Below are 18,270 nucleotides of genomic sequence, written 5' to 3' on the forward strand. Positions count from 1 at the left end.
CATTGAATGAGGAAGGAACACAATAGAGGAACGTCTATTATGATATCCAAGATCTGACATACTCTCTGTCATTTGCAACACTCTTCACAGCAACAAGCTGACTATAACAGAGTCATTTTTTGGTAATGATTAGAACCAGCTACACAGTTACTTTTTTAAGTTCCAGAATGATCCAAAACTTACAATCTAAATTATTTTTAATATAATAATTTATGTAGCACTTTTCTATCTGGGGACTCAAATTTATCTGTTATTGGGAGAGATGGGGAAGCAGCCATCTTTGGTGCGCTTAGAATATCTTTTTTTGTACAGATTCAATTTTCCGACCAGCATGTCTTTGGAGTGTGGGAGGATACTGAAGGACCTGGAGGAAACCCATGCAAGCACATGGAGATCATGTAAACTCCATGTCGATGGTGTCCTGACCAGAACTGGAACAGAGTACCCCTATGCTGTCAGAAGTGCTAACCACTTTAGAAATGTGCAGTATAGCAAGTGCCCCAGAATCATAAAAGTTTATCAAAGTCGATTACAGATAAATAAAGCAAAATCGATTATCTTGCTTTATTGATTTATTCAGCCGTCTAGTATTACCTATGCTAGACCTTTCAAACATAACATACATATACCGATATGTTTATCTGCAGGGTCTTCTAAACCGAGGCAATAGACTAATGAGCGTCATAAACAAGGCCTTCTTGCATACTTTATACACAGGTTTTTTTTGGCCTTTGCCCAAATAACAGGAGTACAGGACAGGTAAAGTTCACATCTCTCACTACTAATAATAATATGAAAGGTAATTATTGACAGCAGACAAGAGAAAGCAGAAAACTCTGCTGTTGTTTAACCCCTCCATGACAGAGGGTAAAACAAATCCTAATGCCTGAGTGCAATTATGCAACTTTGACATGTGTTCATTAAACTGTACATACTATCACAAGTACTTATGGTATCTAGGTGAAACAAACCTTGATTTTTTCAGGACAAATTAGGCTTTCATTTGATGGTAAATGTTACTCTCCCTGCACCCGCTGTCACGTTTTAAAAGTAGCATGGCTGTGTGGGTGGAGCGTCCTGTTTCCTGTGAATAAACTACAAGTCACTGTGGTAGATGTAGTTGTAGTTTGAATGAACTGCAAGCACGCTGATCAGCAGGCCTGTAGTTCAGTCACACTGCCTACAAATCTGCAATGACAGCTCTTACATAGGTACGGGCTGCAGAGCTCCAAGCAGTGTGTGCAGGAGCCTGACATTGCACCCGCGATCTGCCAATCACATGTGCAATGCTTTCCAGGCTCTGTTTTTAAAAAGAAAAAAAATTAAATGCACATTTAAAACATATGCAAAAACATGTGCATTTATGGCACAACTGCTTAAAGCGTTTGTTAACCCCCCCCCCCCAAAAAAAAAGTAAAAGTAAAATGGATCCTGCTCCTTTAAAGCATGTTATATGACACAGTTATTGTTATATGACATTTGGCCCCCGGTAACACCTAAAAAACCTGGCTGATCCTGCCAGTTTCTCCCCACCCCTCTGTACACTGACCACGGTGTATCATGGCTGCTGAGACCAGACACCGTGGTCAGTTTACGTGCCTCTGTCATCAGCAGCCTGCTATCTGCTCTCCTCTCTGCTCCTGTGTTCTCCTCCCCCCTCCCCTCTCTGTCTGTTTGTAAGCCGCCCCTCCCCCCTCCTGCTGCTCTCATAACACTAACCTGTATACACCATCAGCACTGCCACCTATTGCAGTGTCCCCCTCTGTGAATGATTTATAAATACAAATTTTGTAAATACCTCATTTAAGAGCCGAGATTTAAGATCACATGACCATACAGCTCTCTCCTCCTCCCCTCCAGACTGACATCAGCAGAGGAATCTCAGCCCCGCCCACTGCATCGCTCAGAGGAGGAAAGTAGAAAGCTGGCCAGTCATGTGATCGCAGTCTTGGCAGTGAAATGCGGTATTTGCAGCATTTATTTTTATAAATCACACACAGAGGGGGTTACTACATTAGGAGGCAGTGCTGATGGTGTGTACCACTTTAATGATTAATATTTGCAGAGAAACTCCTTTTGAATTTGTTCTCAGTTCATGTTATTGCATTGTATCTTTGCGTTATGTAACTGTTTTATTGTTTCTAATGAAATTTAAGTGAAAGAAAAGATGTGCATTAGGATTGTTGTCCTGTTGGAAGATGAACCTTTGCCCCAGTCTGAGGTCCAGAGCACTCTAGAACAGGGGTCCTCAAACTTTTTAGACAGGGGGCCAGTTCACGGTCCCTCAGACTGTTGGGGGGCCGCACTATAGTATAAAAAAAATATGGACTAATTCCTAAATTCCTATGCACACATCTTTTTTGTAGTGCAAAAGAATAAAAGAATGAATAATAAATAATAATATATATAGGGGTTGGACAGGGGGACAGTGGGATGGACAGAGGGGTGGACAGGGGGACAGAGGGGGGGGGGGGCAGAGGGACAGTGGGATGGACAGAGGGATGGACAGGGGGACAGTGAGATGGACAGAGGGGTGGACAGGGGGACAGTGAGATGGACAGGGGGACAGTGAGATGGACAGAGGGGTGGACAGGGGGACAGTGAGATGGACAGGGGGACAGAGGGGTGGACAGGGGGACGGGGGGGGACAGTGGGGTGGACAGGGGGACAGTGGGATGGACAGGGGGACAGTGGGATGGACAGAGGTGTGGACAGTGGGATGGACAGAGGGGTGGACAGTGGGATGGACAGAGGGGTGGACAGAGGGATGGACAGAGGGGTGGACAGTGGGATGGACAGAGGGGTGGACAGTGGGATGGACAGAGGGGTGGACAGTGGGATGGACAGAGGGGTGGACAGGGTGACAGAGGGATGGACAGGGGGACAGTGGGATGGACAGGGGGACAGAGGGATGGACAGGGGGACAGAGGGATAGACAGAGGGGTGGACAGGGGGACAGAGGGATGGACAGAGGGATGGACAGGGGGACAGAGGGGTGGACAGGGGGATGGACAGGGGGACAGTGGGATGGACAGGGGGACAGAGGGATGGACAGGGGGACAGAGGGATGGACAGAGGGGTGGACAGGGGGACAGAGGGATGGACAGAGGGATGGACAGGGGGACAGAGGGATGGACAGGGGGACAGAGGGATGGACAGGGGGACAGAGGGATGGACAGGGGGACAAAGGGGTGGACAGAGGGGTGGACAGGGGGACAGAGGGGTGGACAGGGGGACAGAGGGGTGGACAGGGGTCCTCACTTGTTAGTAGGCTGTTGCCTGAAGCCTCCGCTCTCGCTGTCACTCTTCGCGCCTCCTGTCTCGCTGTCACCCTCCGCGCCTCCTGTCTGCGTGAGGAAGACGTGAATCCGCGCGGGACTGTGCTGGAAACTACACTTCCCAGCATGCAGCGCGGCCCCCGGAGCCCTCCATTACTGGGGTGGGGGAGGCGGCTTGAGCGGAGCGCATATGATCCCTGCCGAAGCAGAGTGGACCTGCCCAAGCCGAGCCGACCTGGCCCCGGCCCGAGCCTGGCCTGTCGGGAATCCGGCCCTGGGTGGGGTGGGCCGGATAAATGTCCTCGACGGGCCGCATGTGGCCCGCGGGCCGTAGTTTGAGGACCCCTGCTCTAGAACACCAAGGATGTCTCTGTACGTTGCTGCATTCATCTTTCCCTCGATCCTGACTAGTGTCCCAGTTCCTGCTGCTGAAAAACATCCCCACAGCATGATGCTGCCACCACCATGCTTCACCGTAGGGATGGTATTGGACAGGTGATGAGCAGTGCCTGGTTTCCTCCAGACATGACACTTGTCATTTAGACAAAAGAGTTCAATCTTTGTTTCATCAGACCAGAGAATTTTGTTTCTCATGATCTGAGAGTCCTTCAGGTGCCTTTTGGCAAATTCCAGGCAGGCTGTCATGTGCCATTTACTGAGGAGTGGCTTCCATCTGGCCACTCTACCATACAGGCCTGATTGGTGGAGTGCTGCAGAAATGGTTATTCTTCTGGAAGAAGATTCTCCTCTCTCAACTGAGAAACGCTGGGAGGTCTGTCAGAGTGACCATCGGATTCTTGGCCACCTCCCTGACTAAGGCCCTTCTCACCCGATTGCTCAGTTTGGCCTGGTGGCCCGCTCTAGGAGGAGTTCTGGTGGTTCCACACTTCTTCTATTTATGACGGAGGCCACTGTGCTTATTGGGACCTTCAATGCTGCAGAAGTTTTTCTGTACCCTTCCCCAGATCTGTGCCTCGATACAATCCTGTCTCGTAGGTCTACAGACAATTCCTTTACATGCTTTACATGTAACACTGCTTGTTTCTGTACATATATTGCTAAGCGCTATGTTTGTTTACTACATACTCTTCAATAAAATAAGATTGAACTAAAAACAAAAATCCCCTTTACAATCACTGTAATGGCATCTTTAGAATAGCTTGTCCTTTAAGTTCTACAAAGACGTCTTCCATTACAGTATGTCTTATAAAACACTGTTTTGCAGTCCCTGAATTTGTAAACCGATAGGTTAAACAACCTGGACAGAAACTCACACCTGTGCAGGTTCATGTTGAACTCTTTGCTTTCTAAAGCAATTTAAACTTCCTCAGATCAGGTTCCAAAGCCCTGTCCTTTGTGTTGGTCTTGTGCAGACAATACAGCAGTTCTACAGGCTCTGAATCAGAATACTCAGCATTATAATACTTTCTACAAACTGGTAAGAGCCAGATAAAAGCAAAACAATGAGGATGGGTTATAATGCGCTAACTATCACGCAACTGCAGAGGTGATGTCAGGGAAACCAATATATAGGAGTGCAATAAATAAGATGAGGCAAAGAAATGGTTTACAGCAACCCAACGTAGGTACGAAATGTGCTTCTAGGTCTGAATAGACGGCACTGTTAAATGCTAAAGTTCAACCTGGGTGCTATAAATCAGTTTACTTTAAAGCGGATAGTAACGTACTTGCTATGGGATAGTGAAGTATTTTTCAAAATGTGGAACTAGCAACACTGGTGTCCAAAATAAACCTACAAAAACACCATAACCCTTGTGCTAAAACTTGAGGAACCATATTGATTTACCTTATGGGATCTACTGGACATTGTGGAGAGGACATCTGCCTATGGGGTTCCTTTCTCTTTCAGAGGGTCAGAAATTGACGAATTTCAGATGAAGGGAAAGGAAATGAAGGGAAGGCATGCAACTCATCATCAGTAGGGATGAGCTCAGGCATGTTCAGAGCCAAGTCTGAACCCACCTGAGCTTTCCTGACAAGAAGCTGTCACTGCGCTCTGCCAATGATAAATGGTTGAAGCATTTCCTACCCCACAGCCAAGGGGCCTGTATATGTGTGGCTGGGAATGCCTCAATTGCTTATGACTGGTGCGGCGCAGTGCTAGATTTGGACTAGAATCCAAACACGCCTCAGCTCATCAGCATGGCAGTTGGGCTGTTACCTTTTTTATTTTCCCCTAAAATATATCTAAAGCAGGGTTTTTCAACCAGGGTCCTGTGGAACCCTAGGGTTCCTCCAGAGGTTGCTAGGCGTTCCTTCAGTAATTAGTAATTTCTGCCTTTCAGATAAGTTACCATTGACACCATTGAACTTTTGTGTAAGGTGTAAGGAGCATTCTTCTCACTGATCACACTAATATATCTATCATGAGTTGTAGACATTTTTTGCATGGGGTTCCCTGAAACGGGAAAGTTATTTCCAGGGTTCCTCTGTGTGAAAAAGGTTAAGAAAGGCTGGTCTAAAAAAAACAAAAAAAAGGGATTTATCTTTTTTATTTTTTTTTTCTGTATGCACCCCATTAAGGAGATTTCCATTTACTTTCTGCCCTGGAGACACAATAGGAAGTGAAGGGAAAAATCTGAACTGTAACATTTTGAATTTCCTTTCACTTTCTTCATTAGTGATAAAGGTCACTAGGGCACATGGAGAGGGTAAATCTCCTCAGTGGAGACACAGACAGCAATACAAATGTACTTGGAAAGTTAAAAGGATGGGCTTGCCACACTAGTTTGTGCAGTCTATAAGACAATTTAATCCACAAATCTTGTGCAACAAAACATATTATGAACTCTACACAACTATTGTGGTGCTCTCATCCTTTTAAATAATCTACTTGAACCCCTCCAATCTAGTTTTCTGGCAACTGCACAGCGCAGAAACTGCCTTGGTCAAAGTCACCAACAACCTTCTGTTAGCTTCTGATTCTGACTCACTAAACTATTCTTATCCTACTGAATTAAGTGAAACTTTGGGGAGCCATGTCACCTGCTGTGGTCCACTGTGTTTTATCAAGTCCAAAGTTACTACAGCCCTCTACCAGGAAATTCTAGAGCACTTCATGCTTCCCTCTGCTGACCAACTTTATGAAGATGCTGATTTAATTTCCCAGCAGGACTTGCCACCTGCCTACACTGCCAAAAGTACCAATACCTGGTTTAAAGATCACGGTATTACTGTGCTTGATTGGCTAGCAATCTCGCCTGACCTAAACCCCATAGAGAATCTGTGGGGTATTGTCAAGAGGAAGATGAGCGACACCAGACCCAAGTGCAGATTAGCTGAAGGCCCCTATCAAAGCAACCTGGGCTTTCAAGAACACCTCAGCAGTGCCACAGGCTGATCGCCTCCACTGCATTTATTGCAGTAATTTATGCAAAAGGAGCCCGACCAAGTATTAAGTGCATACTATATTGTACATGGACCTGTTCATAGCACAAGCAGTATTCAAAAACTGCAAAGAGTTTGATGGTGGTATGTAGCTGAAACATTGGCTTACTATGGAACTCTACTATGGAACCCTACACTCTCTTGGCACAGCTGTTTTTTCAATGCTGCACGCAAATATGCGGCCAGGAGGCACCAAATATACGTCCCGGAGGCACCAAGGCTGCAAATTTGCGTGCTGTCTGCGCCAGGAGGTTAAAATACTTGACTTTTCTGTGCTTCTACCTGTCATTTTTTAAGTTGGTGTAAGGATCTCTTTACATTGATTATTCTCTGTTAGTTAATATTATTACTGCCTTTTAACATTTTTTTTAATGTACAAAATTAAAGGACCTTTAACAGTTTTGTCTGCAAGTTGATCTGGATGTCAGACACAACTTCCCACTTGCCTCCGTCCAAATACTGACCTGTCTTTGAAGGCATTGTTCACAATAGCCTTTAGAATCAGCCGGTCACCAACCTGAGAGGGTCCCCGAAAATGGAACATCTCAATTACCTTCAGAGTCGGATGAGCATGACAAAGCCGGCTGTGCAAGTCAAAAATAAATTGTTATACAAAATGTATTGTGTACAAAGATTCAGTAGGTTAAAGTGTTTGGGCAAAGGAGAAAAAAAAATACCTGTAGATCTGCCAGAAATCCAATGTGCTCCTAACTTCCTGCTTGAGCTGACAATAGAATGCCCTTTTAAATCTTCCAAACAATGTTATCAGCCCCTACCAGTTTTTTTTTTTTGGACTTCAGTACCACCACCCTAATCTCCATAAGATAGGTGGAAATGATATGTAGTTCACAGGGAAGAACTAGGCAGTGCTGATAACACTGCTCAGGATATCAGTCAGATTTATACAAGAAGCTATAAGCTTGCTGGATTTCTGGTAGGATTAACTGGCATTTTCAGCATCTACTCTGTTTTTAGTGATAAAACATCTGGAAATGTGTATGAACTGTATCTTATTGTATTTGTTTTGCCCTTACATACAGTATAAACTTATATCAGGACAACAGCTGAAGAAATGGAAATTCTACAATCTTTATAGAAAGGGTTTTTTTGTAGTAAGAGTAGTTAGCCGTGGAATACTTTACGACATGAATCAGTAAAAGGTAATATGTAAATCAATGTGTGTAAAAGGAATCTAGATATGGAATTCAAATTTGCCAAAAATTATTATATTCACAGCTGCCGCCAAGGGGTGTATTTTTAAAAAATGTGCATAGCTGTTTGTCCATCAAAACTGCATGCCATTTTATTGTTTGCAAATAGGGCAAAATCAAATGTTCTCAGGCTATATTCTCTGCACATGAAGTGTTATTCATTGAGAAATGTGTAAATGGGTAAAATACATCATTATGGCCACTAGCATACTTATTTCTAATTATACCCTGCGCCATCTAGTGGCCATAATGCAGTACTTTTTACCACATTTTTAAATTTTCTTTACCAATGAAATATTATATTATTAGTATTATTATATATATATATATATATATATATATATATATATATATATATATATATATATATATATATATATATGCAGAAAATATAGCCTGAGAACATTTGGTTTTGCCCCATCCACACAGAACAATTTGACATGCAGTATCAATGGACAAACAGCTATGCAAAGTTTTTATAAATACACACCTTAGGGTTTACTGATCAGGTATAAAAAAAGTGAGGCATGTTTAATACCTGTAAACAGCGTGGGAGGCCTTAGTGTAAGAAATGTTGACAATGTTCTGGAGTACTCCTCTCTAGGCAACTATTCACCTTAAACATAAGATTTAAAACAATGCCAGAAATTTGCTCTGTATATACAGTATATTGTACCTGGCAGCTATTGTGGCAATATTCTCCATCCAGGCCATTATCTGCCCACCAAATGTGTTCCCCTGATGGTTGGCATGAGGAGGCAGTACCAGTTCCACACTCTCCACACGGGTTTTCTGAGCCAGGAACTCTCCATTCTTTTCTTCTTCTTGGCTGTGATCTGTAAGACAGGTACACATGCACTGACCTTTACCAAATTAGGCTTCAAAAGAAATTCCAGGTGATCAGTGGCCTACTAATACTATCCAGCAAACACTGCAGCTGTGTCCACTCAACTGACTCTAATCTGTGGCTTACAGGGTCCCTGGGAGTTGACTTCATGAATCCTGTGCTTCCTTTTTGTCTGCTTCCTTTATCGTCAGGCTGGCTGCCAGCACCATAACAACAAAGGACACTCAAAGGCAGGACACACAGCATCATTCATTGCTAAGGTTATGGTGGTTAGCTTGCTCGCACCATGGTAATGCATGACTCTGATCCAGGGCAAGCAGCATTCACCCCTTACCTTCTGCCGCACTGCTGGAGCCAAAAGGTGATGGGAGGAGGGGACTGTGTGATTGGAGGGCTCTGTGAAGGAGGTCCAAGGGACTCACGTCTAGGGGGGCCTCTGACATGATTGGGGCTCTGATGTGATGGACTTATTTGAAGTTATTTCATCTAGGTGGTTGTGTGCATTGTCCCAGGCTCAGGTTTCCCATTGATACATAACATAAGTATTTTTTTTTACATTTTAGACTGGGGTACCTTGAGATTTTGTATACTTTTAAAGCAGGGGTCTCCAAACTTTCTAAACAAAGGGCCAGTTTACTGTATTTCTGTAACCATGGTGAGTGGGAGTAGAAAAAGCCCCACCCGGTGTCAGTGGGAGTAAACAAGGCCCCATCCTTGGTGTCACTGGGAGGAATAGTGCCCCATCCTTGGCATCAGTGGGAGAAATAGAGAAAAGATATATCCGTACTCAGATCCCAATAGCTTGTACATGTGTTTAAACTACCAGGTGCTAAAGTTGGCAGGCTTAAACATATATTGCAATATATGTGAACTAAATATCCCTGTTTTTCATTGCATAGTTTGCTGGAAAGTGTGTAGCAGTGAGCAGAGGGTCAATCCAGATTTTGTAGTGGGAGAAATAGTGCCCCATCATTAGCGTCAGTGGGTGAAATGTGTGCTCCAATGATAATTTTATTTGTATGGTAATATACCACCAGGAAATTCTGTATGGTAGACTGGTTACACTAGTAGATTGCAGAACTGTACCATCTTGGAGGGTGCTCCTGGTCAGCAGATCCTTGATGTTGTCAGTATGGATCAATCTCATGCGGCGTCTCTCGGCAGCAATACTGTGTTCCAGCTGTTCCTCTTCGGTGAGCGGGGTCAAAGGCTTCAGCTTCACCTGTGCACAATATCAGAAAACTCTAGATAAATTATGTTTGGTTGTAATGGGTTACATATATAGTACTCGTCTACTGAACTTCTGCTTTACAAATTCAAGTCAATAGAATTAAGGGCCTAGATTCCAATTTCTCTCTGTCCCTTTACTTCCCTCCCTGGAGTCTGAGTGTAAGAAGAAGCACAAGCAGCCAATCATTTCATTGATTGCTGAAAAGGAGGATGAAGCAGAGTGACAGAGATATTAGCTCATTACAGTGCTGCTTCTCTATTCACTGTTCTGTCAGAGGCTTGGAAGTGTGTCCAAGAGGACCTAGGCTCAGAGGAAGTAGGTTGAATGATGCTGGCCATCAGAATATGAGGGCGTCTAGTGGCAGAAATGAAGCACTGCAGGGGAAATCGCTTGACTGAAAATGAATACTGTAGCAAAAGCTGGCTTCGTTATTTTATCTTTTAATGGACTTTGCCTTTTCATCCTGTTATTTTTGGCTGAAGTTCTACTTTAAGTATTGTGCAGCCATAATTTTATTCCCCGTTTGGCATTAAACATGATGCTGTTATCAAGTAAATAAATGGCTTGGGACCAAGCTCAAGTAACCCATACAAAAGCAAAGCATAATTTTCTGTACTTGACAAATCTACGTGATTTGTGATAGTTTGCTCTTCATATTTTTATTGTTTTGCATGAGAGCTGCAGCAGTATCTGTGTGCGTTATCAATCTCTTCCCAGCAGCTGAAAACTGCTTCTAATTCAAGAGAAGGAAAACAATTGGAAGTGACTAATCTTGGACTGGACACAGTACAATGACTAGGCGTTTCACAGAACCCACACAAGTATGTTGTCACTGTAACAGGCTTCATTTGCTCCTGCAGGCCTATTCATGCATGACTCAGGACCCATTCCCACTATGCATTAAAGTAGCATGTGGTAGAATTTGTGCGTCTATAACGCACATAACACATATGCACGATGCGCACAATACATGATGCAATGCAATGGCGGTGCCAATAATATAATCATTTTATATGGTTCCCCAACACAGCTAGACAACACACATGATATAAGTCGTCTATGCTTCACTGTGCTCAAAAAATACAAATTTTAAAAAAATGGCGCATGTCCATTAAAATATATTCCAATACATAGAATTGAGAACACATCACAGTGCATGGCCATAGTCTGGATGGGCCCTCAGTGTAGAGGATGGAATTCCAGGGGTTTAGTGCAAGGGGGCTTAAGGCCAAAAAGTACCAGCACTGAAACCCTCATACTAAAAGCTTAATTATTAAGAAAAATACTAAACAATTTCTTACTTGATGTATTTATTCAGGAATTTGGTACTCTCCCTCATGGTATACATTGCAGTTGATTGTTAAGTCACTTGTGCTATGCACTTTAGACCTTGCTTTACCAACTATGGACAATTACCAGATAACATACTGCGTGTTCGTAAACATTCCCACAAATGTTTCTGGTAACAGGTTCAAAGGGGGATTAAATACGTTGGTTTGAAGGTGTTAGGTGTAGTCACCATCCTAGAGTGGACAATTTTCAGTGATACTGTCATTGTTCTATCATTGTGGTGCATTTAAACTCAACATAAACATACAAAACATGAAACAAAAAAAGTTCCACTCAGTACAAAACCATTTACAGTTCTTTGTCCTATGGAAGGTATTGGTTTTTATGTGGCCAAATCTAGGGAAGTACTGTGAGGACTCTGAACCTCCCCCCAGATTTTAGCTGCACCCTCCTCCTCCGGAAACAGTGACATTGATATTGGGAAGTGAAAAGGTCGGGGGGGCGCAGATGTCAAGTCGGCATGGCTGCACCCTTATTTACCACACTACATCATTCTTTTCAGGGGTACCGACCAAGACACCCAGCATCATTCCTCCAGCCTAATGCCATGATACCACTGCCATGGTCGGGACTCCCATGTGAAAGAGGGGGGGTGGACTCCCATGTGAAGGGGGAGGGGGTGGTGGACTCCCATGTGAAAGGAGGAGGTGAACCCCCATGTGAAAGGGGGGGTGGTAGACTCCGGAACTCCCATGTGAAGGGAGGGGGGGGATGGGACTCCCATGTGAAGGGAGGGGGGATAGGACCCCCATGTGAAGGGAGAGGGGGGGGGTCCCTGGTGTGACCATAGGACACTGTGGTTGCAGCGAGTTTAAAACAGGCGGTGAAGAGGCCCAACATCGCTTCCTCACTGCCTGTAACTAGCCTCTGAAGCTTGATCCAAATGGGAATCAGGCTTCAGAGGAAAGAAAAATTCAGACGCATGTCCGTCTAAATCTACCATAAATGTAACGGAATTTATTCATGCAAATCGGTGAGATCTAAGTTCGCACTGGTGATATTGTGATATAACATTTGCTCACTTTTTCATTGCCTTGTGGTTGTGCTACAAATGTGGCGAAGGCCTGACATACTTTCCACTCTTTGCCACTACACAGATCTTCTGAGGTAACTTGGATCCCGACCTGCAGAGACACAATTACAGAAAGGTTAAAGAGGAACCCAACTTTACAAGCTCTGCCCAAAAAAAAGGCAGCCAGAAGGCTCCAGTATTGTCTGTGAACTCACAGCAGCTGTTCTTCCCCTATTAATGACTTACCAGGCCTTATTGCGTATGGTGTCTCTGTGTGGAGGTGGCCATCTTGGTAGAGGCAGGCTTTGCTTCCTAATGTCAGTGCCTCCAGCAAAGAGAGCAGTGCAATAGCGACATCACCAGATCTTACTGCTGATCTGCTTGAGACTAGAAGTCACACACAGCAGTATATACATTCACAATGAACAGGGGTTGGACAAAATAATGGAAACATCAGGTAAAAGAACAAAATTGTACCGAATATGGTGTTGGACCGTTTTTGGCATCTTAGATGGCCTGGATTCTACTGGAAATTGACAAACGTACAGTAAGTCTTGGATGGTGGGTAATGGAATCTGATACCACTCTTCATGCAAAATCTTTCCAGTCTTCGCAGAGATGCCGGAGATGGAAAATGAGCCCGAACCGTGTTGTCCAAAATTGACCATATTGACTGATACTCCAAAATTGACCATATTGACTGATACTTCATCTGCATTCTCGTCAAACCAAGATTTGACAACACTAGCTGTGTAAATTGGAGCATTCATTGTCTTGGCATTAATGTAGTGTTTCCATCATTTTGTCCAACCCCTGTAGTTATACAGCTATGAGGCACCTCACATACCAGGAAGTGCACTGCTATGTTTCAGTAATTAAAAAAAAAAAATAGGATTTTTCCTACAGCTTACCTGTAAAATCCTTTTCTTGGAGTACATCATGGGACACAGAGCAGCTATAGCAATGCCCCTCAGGGGAGGGAGACACCATCATAAAAACTGCCACCAAAGAAGGACCTACTCTGCCATTTGTAATATGCTGAGGCCAAAGGCAGTATCTTCTACGTGATTGACATCGACCTGGTAAAAACCCTGTAGATGTACAGTATAAACAAAAGTGGTCTTGTACACCTGGGCCACTGACACCCGATGATGGATGGCCCAAGATACTCCCACACCTGGTAGAGAATCTCTCCCCAGAAAAAAATGAGTTTTTTGCCATTTAAATAATAGGCATCATTGATAAACTGGCAGATCCACTGCTAAATATTCAACCTAGATGCCGCTTGCCATTCCTGGGCTCTTCTAGCAGCACAAATCAGGATTCCTGACTTGTGCCAACAACTCAAGTAGATCCTGAGTGTCTGAACTACCTCTAGAGTAGGTAGCAATCTTTCTCCTGCCAACTGTGGATTAGGAGAAAAATAAAAGGCAAGTCACTGTCCTGATTCAAATGAAAAACTAGAAACCACTTTAGGCATTAAAAATGGATGAGGACGCAACATCACCTTATGATGCGAGACCAAGAATGGCTCCTTGCATGAAAGAGCCGCCAACTCTGACACTCCACTTTGTGAAGTGATAGCAACCAAAGAAGCCATCTTCTGAGATAAAAGGACCAACAGAATCCCCCGATTGGTTCAAAAGTGGCCTCTGCAAGGACAGTCAAGATCAATTCAAGTCCCAAGGACACAAGAATGGCCTCACAGGCGGGACTGTCCAAGTTACATGCTGTATGAGGTATGAAACAAGGAGTGAGAAACAACTGCCCCTGGAACAAAATGGATAGGATGAAATCTGACCCTTAACAGTACAGCCCAAACTCCTTTCCTCTACCGATTGGAGAAAGAAAAAGAAAAAAAATTTATATTATATATAAATTTCAAGTCCTGCAATTGAAGTTCCCCAAGGCTGGCTTCCAGGAGCTCTACTCAAGACCATCAGGTCCCACTGGACTGGGAGTGTCCAAAGGAGCAACCCCCGCAAGACTCACTATGCCTGTGTACCAAGCCCCCCTGGGCTAATTCGACCAACACTAAAATCAGTGTTACCACCTTACGGATTCTACCCAAAAAATGTGGCAGAATCCGAAATGGGGGGGGATGTCAAATAAGGGAGAACCAGACCTTAAGGTGTTACCAGTACATGTACCCTTATTGGCAGTGGAACTCTTGTCCCGGACACACCTGTCCCAAACTGTTGTAGAACTTGGAATCTAGTAGATTCCCCTGCTATACCTGGAGTAAGTATTGACGATAGAGAACGCACCTATCCTGTCCCAGACAGAATGTGGTACACCTCCCTGAGTCGTATGACCTCTGGTGCAGCCCTGGTGGTTGAATTATATATGCCTGCAGAGGCATTTCCAGATTGAACCTACAAAAGGTTTGTCCTATAATCCAGAGCAAGGCATACTGGCCAAAAATTCCAAGCTATTGGACAGTATTCTCTCCTGTGGAGACCAAGCCCACTGAACTGTAGCCAGCCTCAAGTCAACTTAGAGAGACTGGCATCAGTGGTTATTTTCCAAATTCCTGAAAAGGAAAAATATCAAAAGCACCAATTTTTGCTCTGCAACACCCCAGAAACAGAGCCTTCTGGCAATGCAATGCCTGGATCTTCAAGTTCCGGACAGAGAATGAACCTCTACCAAGACCTGGAGTAGGGCTGTATGTAGAAAATGTGCAAACAAGCACCCAGGCAAATAAGCCCATATGCATGTAGTCCTATGCAAATAAGCACATATGTATGTAGTCCCAGGAAAACAAGTGCATATGTATACAGCTTATTGTAAATAAACATACGTATGCAGTACAAATGAAAACACGCCAGCAGGTGTTTAGGCAATATGCATCTATGGAAGAATCCGTTTATGGAAGCATGTGCTTATGCAACTATGCATTTAGGCAAAATATGAAAGCGGGCGCTGCACACATGCATTCATGCAACATGTGCCCATGGAAACAAGCATTTTCGCAATAAGCAAGCATGCGTTTATGTATAAACATGCATAAACTATGGATCTTTATGCGATCAAGTATCGTTATGCAACCATGTATCCTTAAGCAAACCTGTATAAACATGCATCTTTATGCAACCATGTATCTTTATGCGACCATGTAAAACCATGTATATCATACAAACATGTCTAAACATGCATCTTTAGACAACCATGTATCTTTATGCAACCATGATCATGTAGCTTTATCCAAACATGTATAATCATGTATATTTATGCGAATATGTAAAAACATTCATCTTTAGCAACCGTGTGTTTCAGCAACCGTGCATTTCAGCTAGTTTGCAAGCAAGCACCTGCTTAACTGCAGTTGGCCCCATACTAGTCCTGCAGGATTTAGCCAAGCACATATGCACTATACTGGAGATACAACTCCTTAAAATGTACCCATGCTCATGTTTTTCCAAACGTGTATATTTAAACATGCATTTAAGCAACAAGTTTGCAAGCATGTATACTACCCTGCACCTGCCTACAGAGCAGTCAACAACACTTTAAAGTGAACTGCTAACCATCCAGGGGTGTATCAACTTACAGTTGTACAGTACCCCCAGATAAGCAGTAAATATGCAGCATATAATAATGACTCGTCTTTACACAGTTCTCCCATAGTTTCATGGACCATATACACATCAGTTTTTTTTTCAAATGTATTGCCTAATGCCATTGCTACCTATATAAAATCTCTGTATAGCAAGACCCCTATACTTTTAGGACCCATAGCAGTCTGGTGGTGTGTTTACATGTAGGAGATGGTGCTCAATGCTCCTGATACCCATGTTTACCTATCAATCCTTGCTTTTTTGAATAAAACCCTGGTGTTTACTGAACTCCATAGCTCAAGTTGACATTTATATACTCAGACTATTATAGTTTCTGTTTAAAGAGTGATATCTATGCAACTAAACATGCACAAAATTATGTGTGATGGGGCCCTTCACGTGGTTTTTCAGCTCTTTACCACCACCCTTTGGTCAACTTCTGTATTGTTGTATGATATTGTGTCAATCTCGCCACTTTTATTGGCAAGATTGACACCTTGCGAGCCGGGATTACACTGGTGCGGGGATCCGAGTTGGATCCCCGCCAATGCCAGGCACTGTGTTTGGTATAAATCTTGAGGGGGAACTCCACGCCAAATTTTAAATAAAAAACCGGCATGGGTTCCCCTCCAGGGGCATGCCAGGCCCTTAGATCTGGCATGGATTTCAAGGGGAACCCCCTACGCCGAAAAAACAGCGTGGGGATCCCCCCAAAATCCATATCAGACCCTTATCCAAGCAGACAACCCACCCGGTCAAGAAAGGGGATGGGGACGAACGAGCGCCCCCCCCCCCCCCGAGTCGTACCAGGCCGCATGCCCTCAACATGGGGGGTGGGTGCTTTGGGGGAGGGGCGCCCTTGTTGATGAGGGCAAGGGCCTCTTTCCGATAACCCTGGGCGTTGGTTGCCAGGGTCTGCGGGCGAGGGGCTTATCGGAATCCGGGAGCCCCCTTTAATAAGGTGGCCCCCAGATCCGGCCCCCCACCCTTTGTGAATGAGTATGGGGTACATGGTACCCCTACCCATTCACCTAGGGAAAAAAAAAGTGTCAAGAAAAAAAACACAGTACACAGGTTTTTAAAGTAATTTATTAGGCCGCTCCGGGGGTCTTCTTCCGACTCCGCAAAACTCCGACTCCGCAAAAGAGCAGAAGATAGCGGAGCAGCCTGGCAGAAGGAAGAAGGCACCGGAGAAGAACCAGAGAGCGCGGAGACGACACTGGAGAGAGGGAGAAGAGGCCTGAGAGATCCTGAAGTCGGCAGAAGACCCCCGAAGTCGGAAGAAGACCCCCAGAGCTGCCTAATTACTTTTAAAACCTGTGTAGTGTGATTTTTTTATTGACACTTTTTTCCCTAGGCGAATGGGTAGGGGTACCATGTACCCCATACTCATTCACATTGGGTGGGCGGCCGGGATCTGGATTCCGATAAGGGCGCCCCCTCCCCCAAAGCACCCACCCCCCATGTTGAGGGCATGCGGTCTGGTACGGCTCAGGAGGGGGGGTGCTCGCTCGTCCCCACCCCCTTTCCTGACCGGCAGGGCTGCATGCTCAGATAAGGGTCTGGTATGGATTTTGGGGGGACCCCACGCCTTTTTTTTTTTTAGGTGTAGGGGGTTCCCCTTAAAATCCATACCAGACCTAAGGGCCTGGTATGTCCCCAGAGGAGAATTCCCTCTCGCGCTCGCCGCAATAGGAAAATGTGTTTTTACTATTGCAGCCACCGCGAGATGTACAGTACCCTGTCGCCGAGAACTAGCGCGATGGGTTCGCGCTGGAAACATTCTCGCGGCCACGTACTGTAGTTTGTACAAAAGTCTGATCGCACAGCCAACAAAAGTCCGATGGAAACAGAAAAAGTTTGTCGATGAAGCGTACACACGGTTGGATGTTGCTCCAAAACAGCTAATTTGCAGGTTTGTTGTCAAAAAGTCCAAATCGTGTGTACGGGCCTCAAGTCTGCTTGTCTTCAGCAAACTGTTTGTGGGCTTTCTTGTGCATCATCTTTAGAAGAGGCTTCCTTCTGGGACGACAGCCATGCAGACTAATTTGATGCAGTGTGCGGCGTATGGTCTGAACACTGACAGGCTGACCCCCCCCACCCCTTCAACCTCTGCAGCAATGCTGGCAGCACTCATACGTCTATTTCCCAAAGACAACCTCTGGATATGATGCTGAGCATGTACACTTAACTTCTTTGGTCGACCATGGTGAGGCCTGTTCTGAGTGGAACCTGTCCTGTTAAACTGCTGTATGGTCTTGGCCACCGTGCTGCAGCTCAGTTTCAGGGTCTTGGCAATCTTCTTATAGCCTAGGCCATCTTTATATAGAACAACAATTCTTTTTTTCAGATCCTCGGAGTCTTTTGCCATGA

General features: G+C 44.6%; 1 protein-coding gene across 4 annotated transcripts in view; it reads right to left on the minus strand.

The window, feature by feature from the left end:
- The window catches only part of ACOT11 (acyl-CoA thioesterase 11), an 87,231-nt gene that overhangs the window by 28,826 nt on the left and 40,135 nt on the right, over nucleotides 1–18,270 (minus strand). For all 4 annotated transcript variants that reach the window (XM_073593464.1, XM_073593465.1, XM_073593463.1 and 1 more), the window contains 4 exons: nucleotides 12,348–12,449; nucleotides 9,831–9,966; nucleotides 8,574–8,733; nucleotides 7,151–7,270 (listed from right to left, as the gene is read on the minus strand). In XM_073593464.1, coding sequence (XP_073449565.1) covers nucleotides 7,151–7,270; nucleotides 8,574–8,733; nucleotides 9,831–9,966; nucleotides 12,348–12,449 — 518 coding nt within the window. The remainder of the gene's footprint in view (nucleotides 1–7,150; nucleotides 7,271–8,573; nucleotides 8,734–9,830; nucleotides 9,967–12,347; nucleotides 12,450–18,270) is intronic.

Source organism: Aquarana catesbeiana, linkage group LG07 (genome assembly GCF_042186555.1).
Source record: "Aquarana catesbeiana isolate 2022-GZ linkage group LG07, ASM4218655v1, whole genome shotgun sequence".
In the NCBI taxonomy this organism is placed as follows: domain Eukaryota; kingdom Metazoa; phylum Chordata; class Amphibia; order Anura; family Ranidae; genus Aquarana; species Aquarana catesbeiana.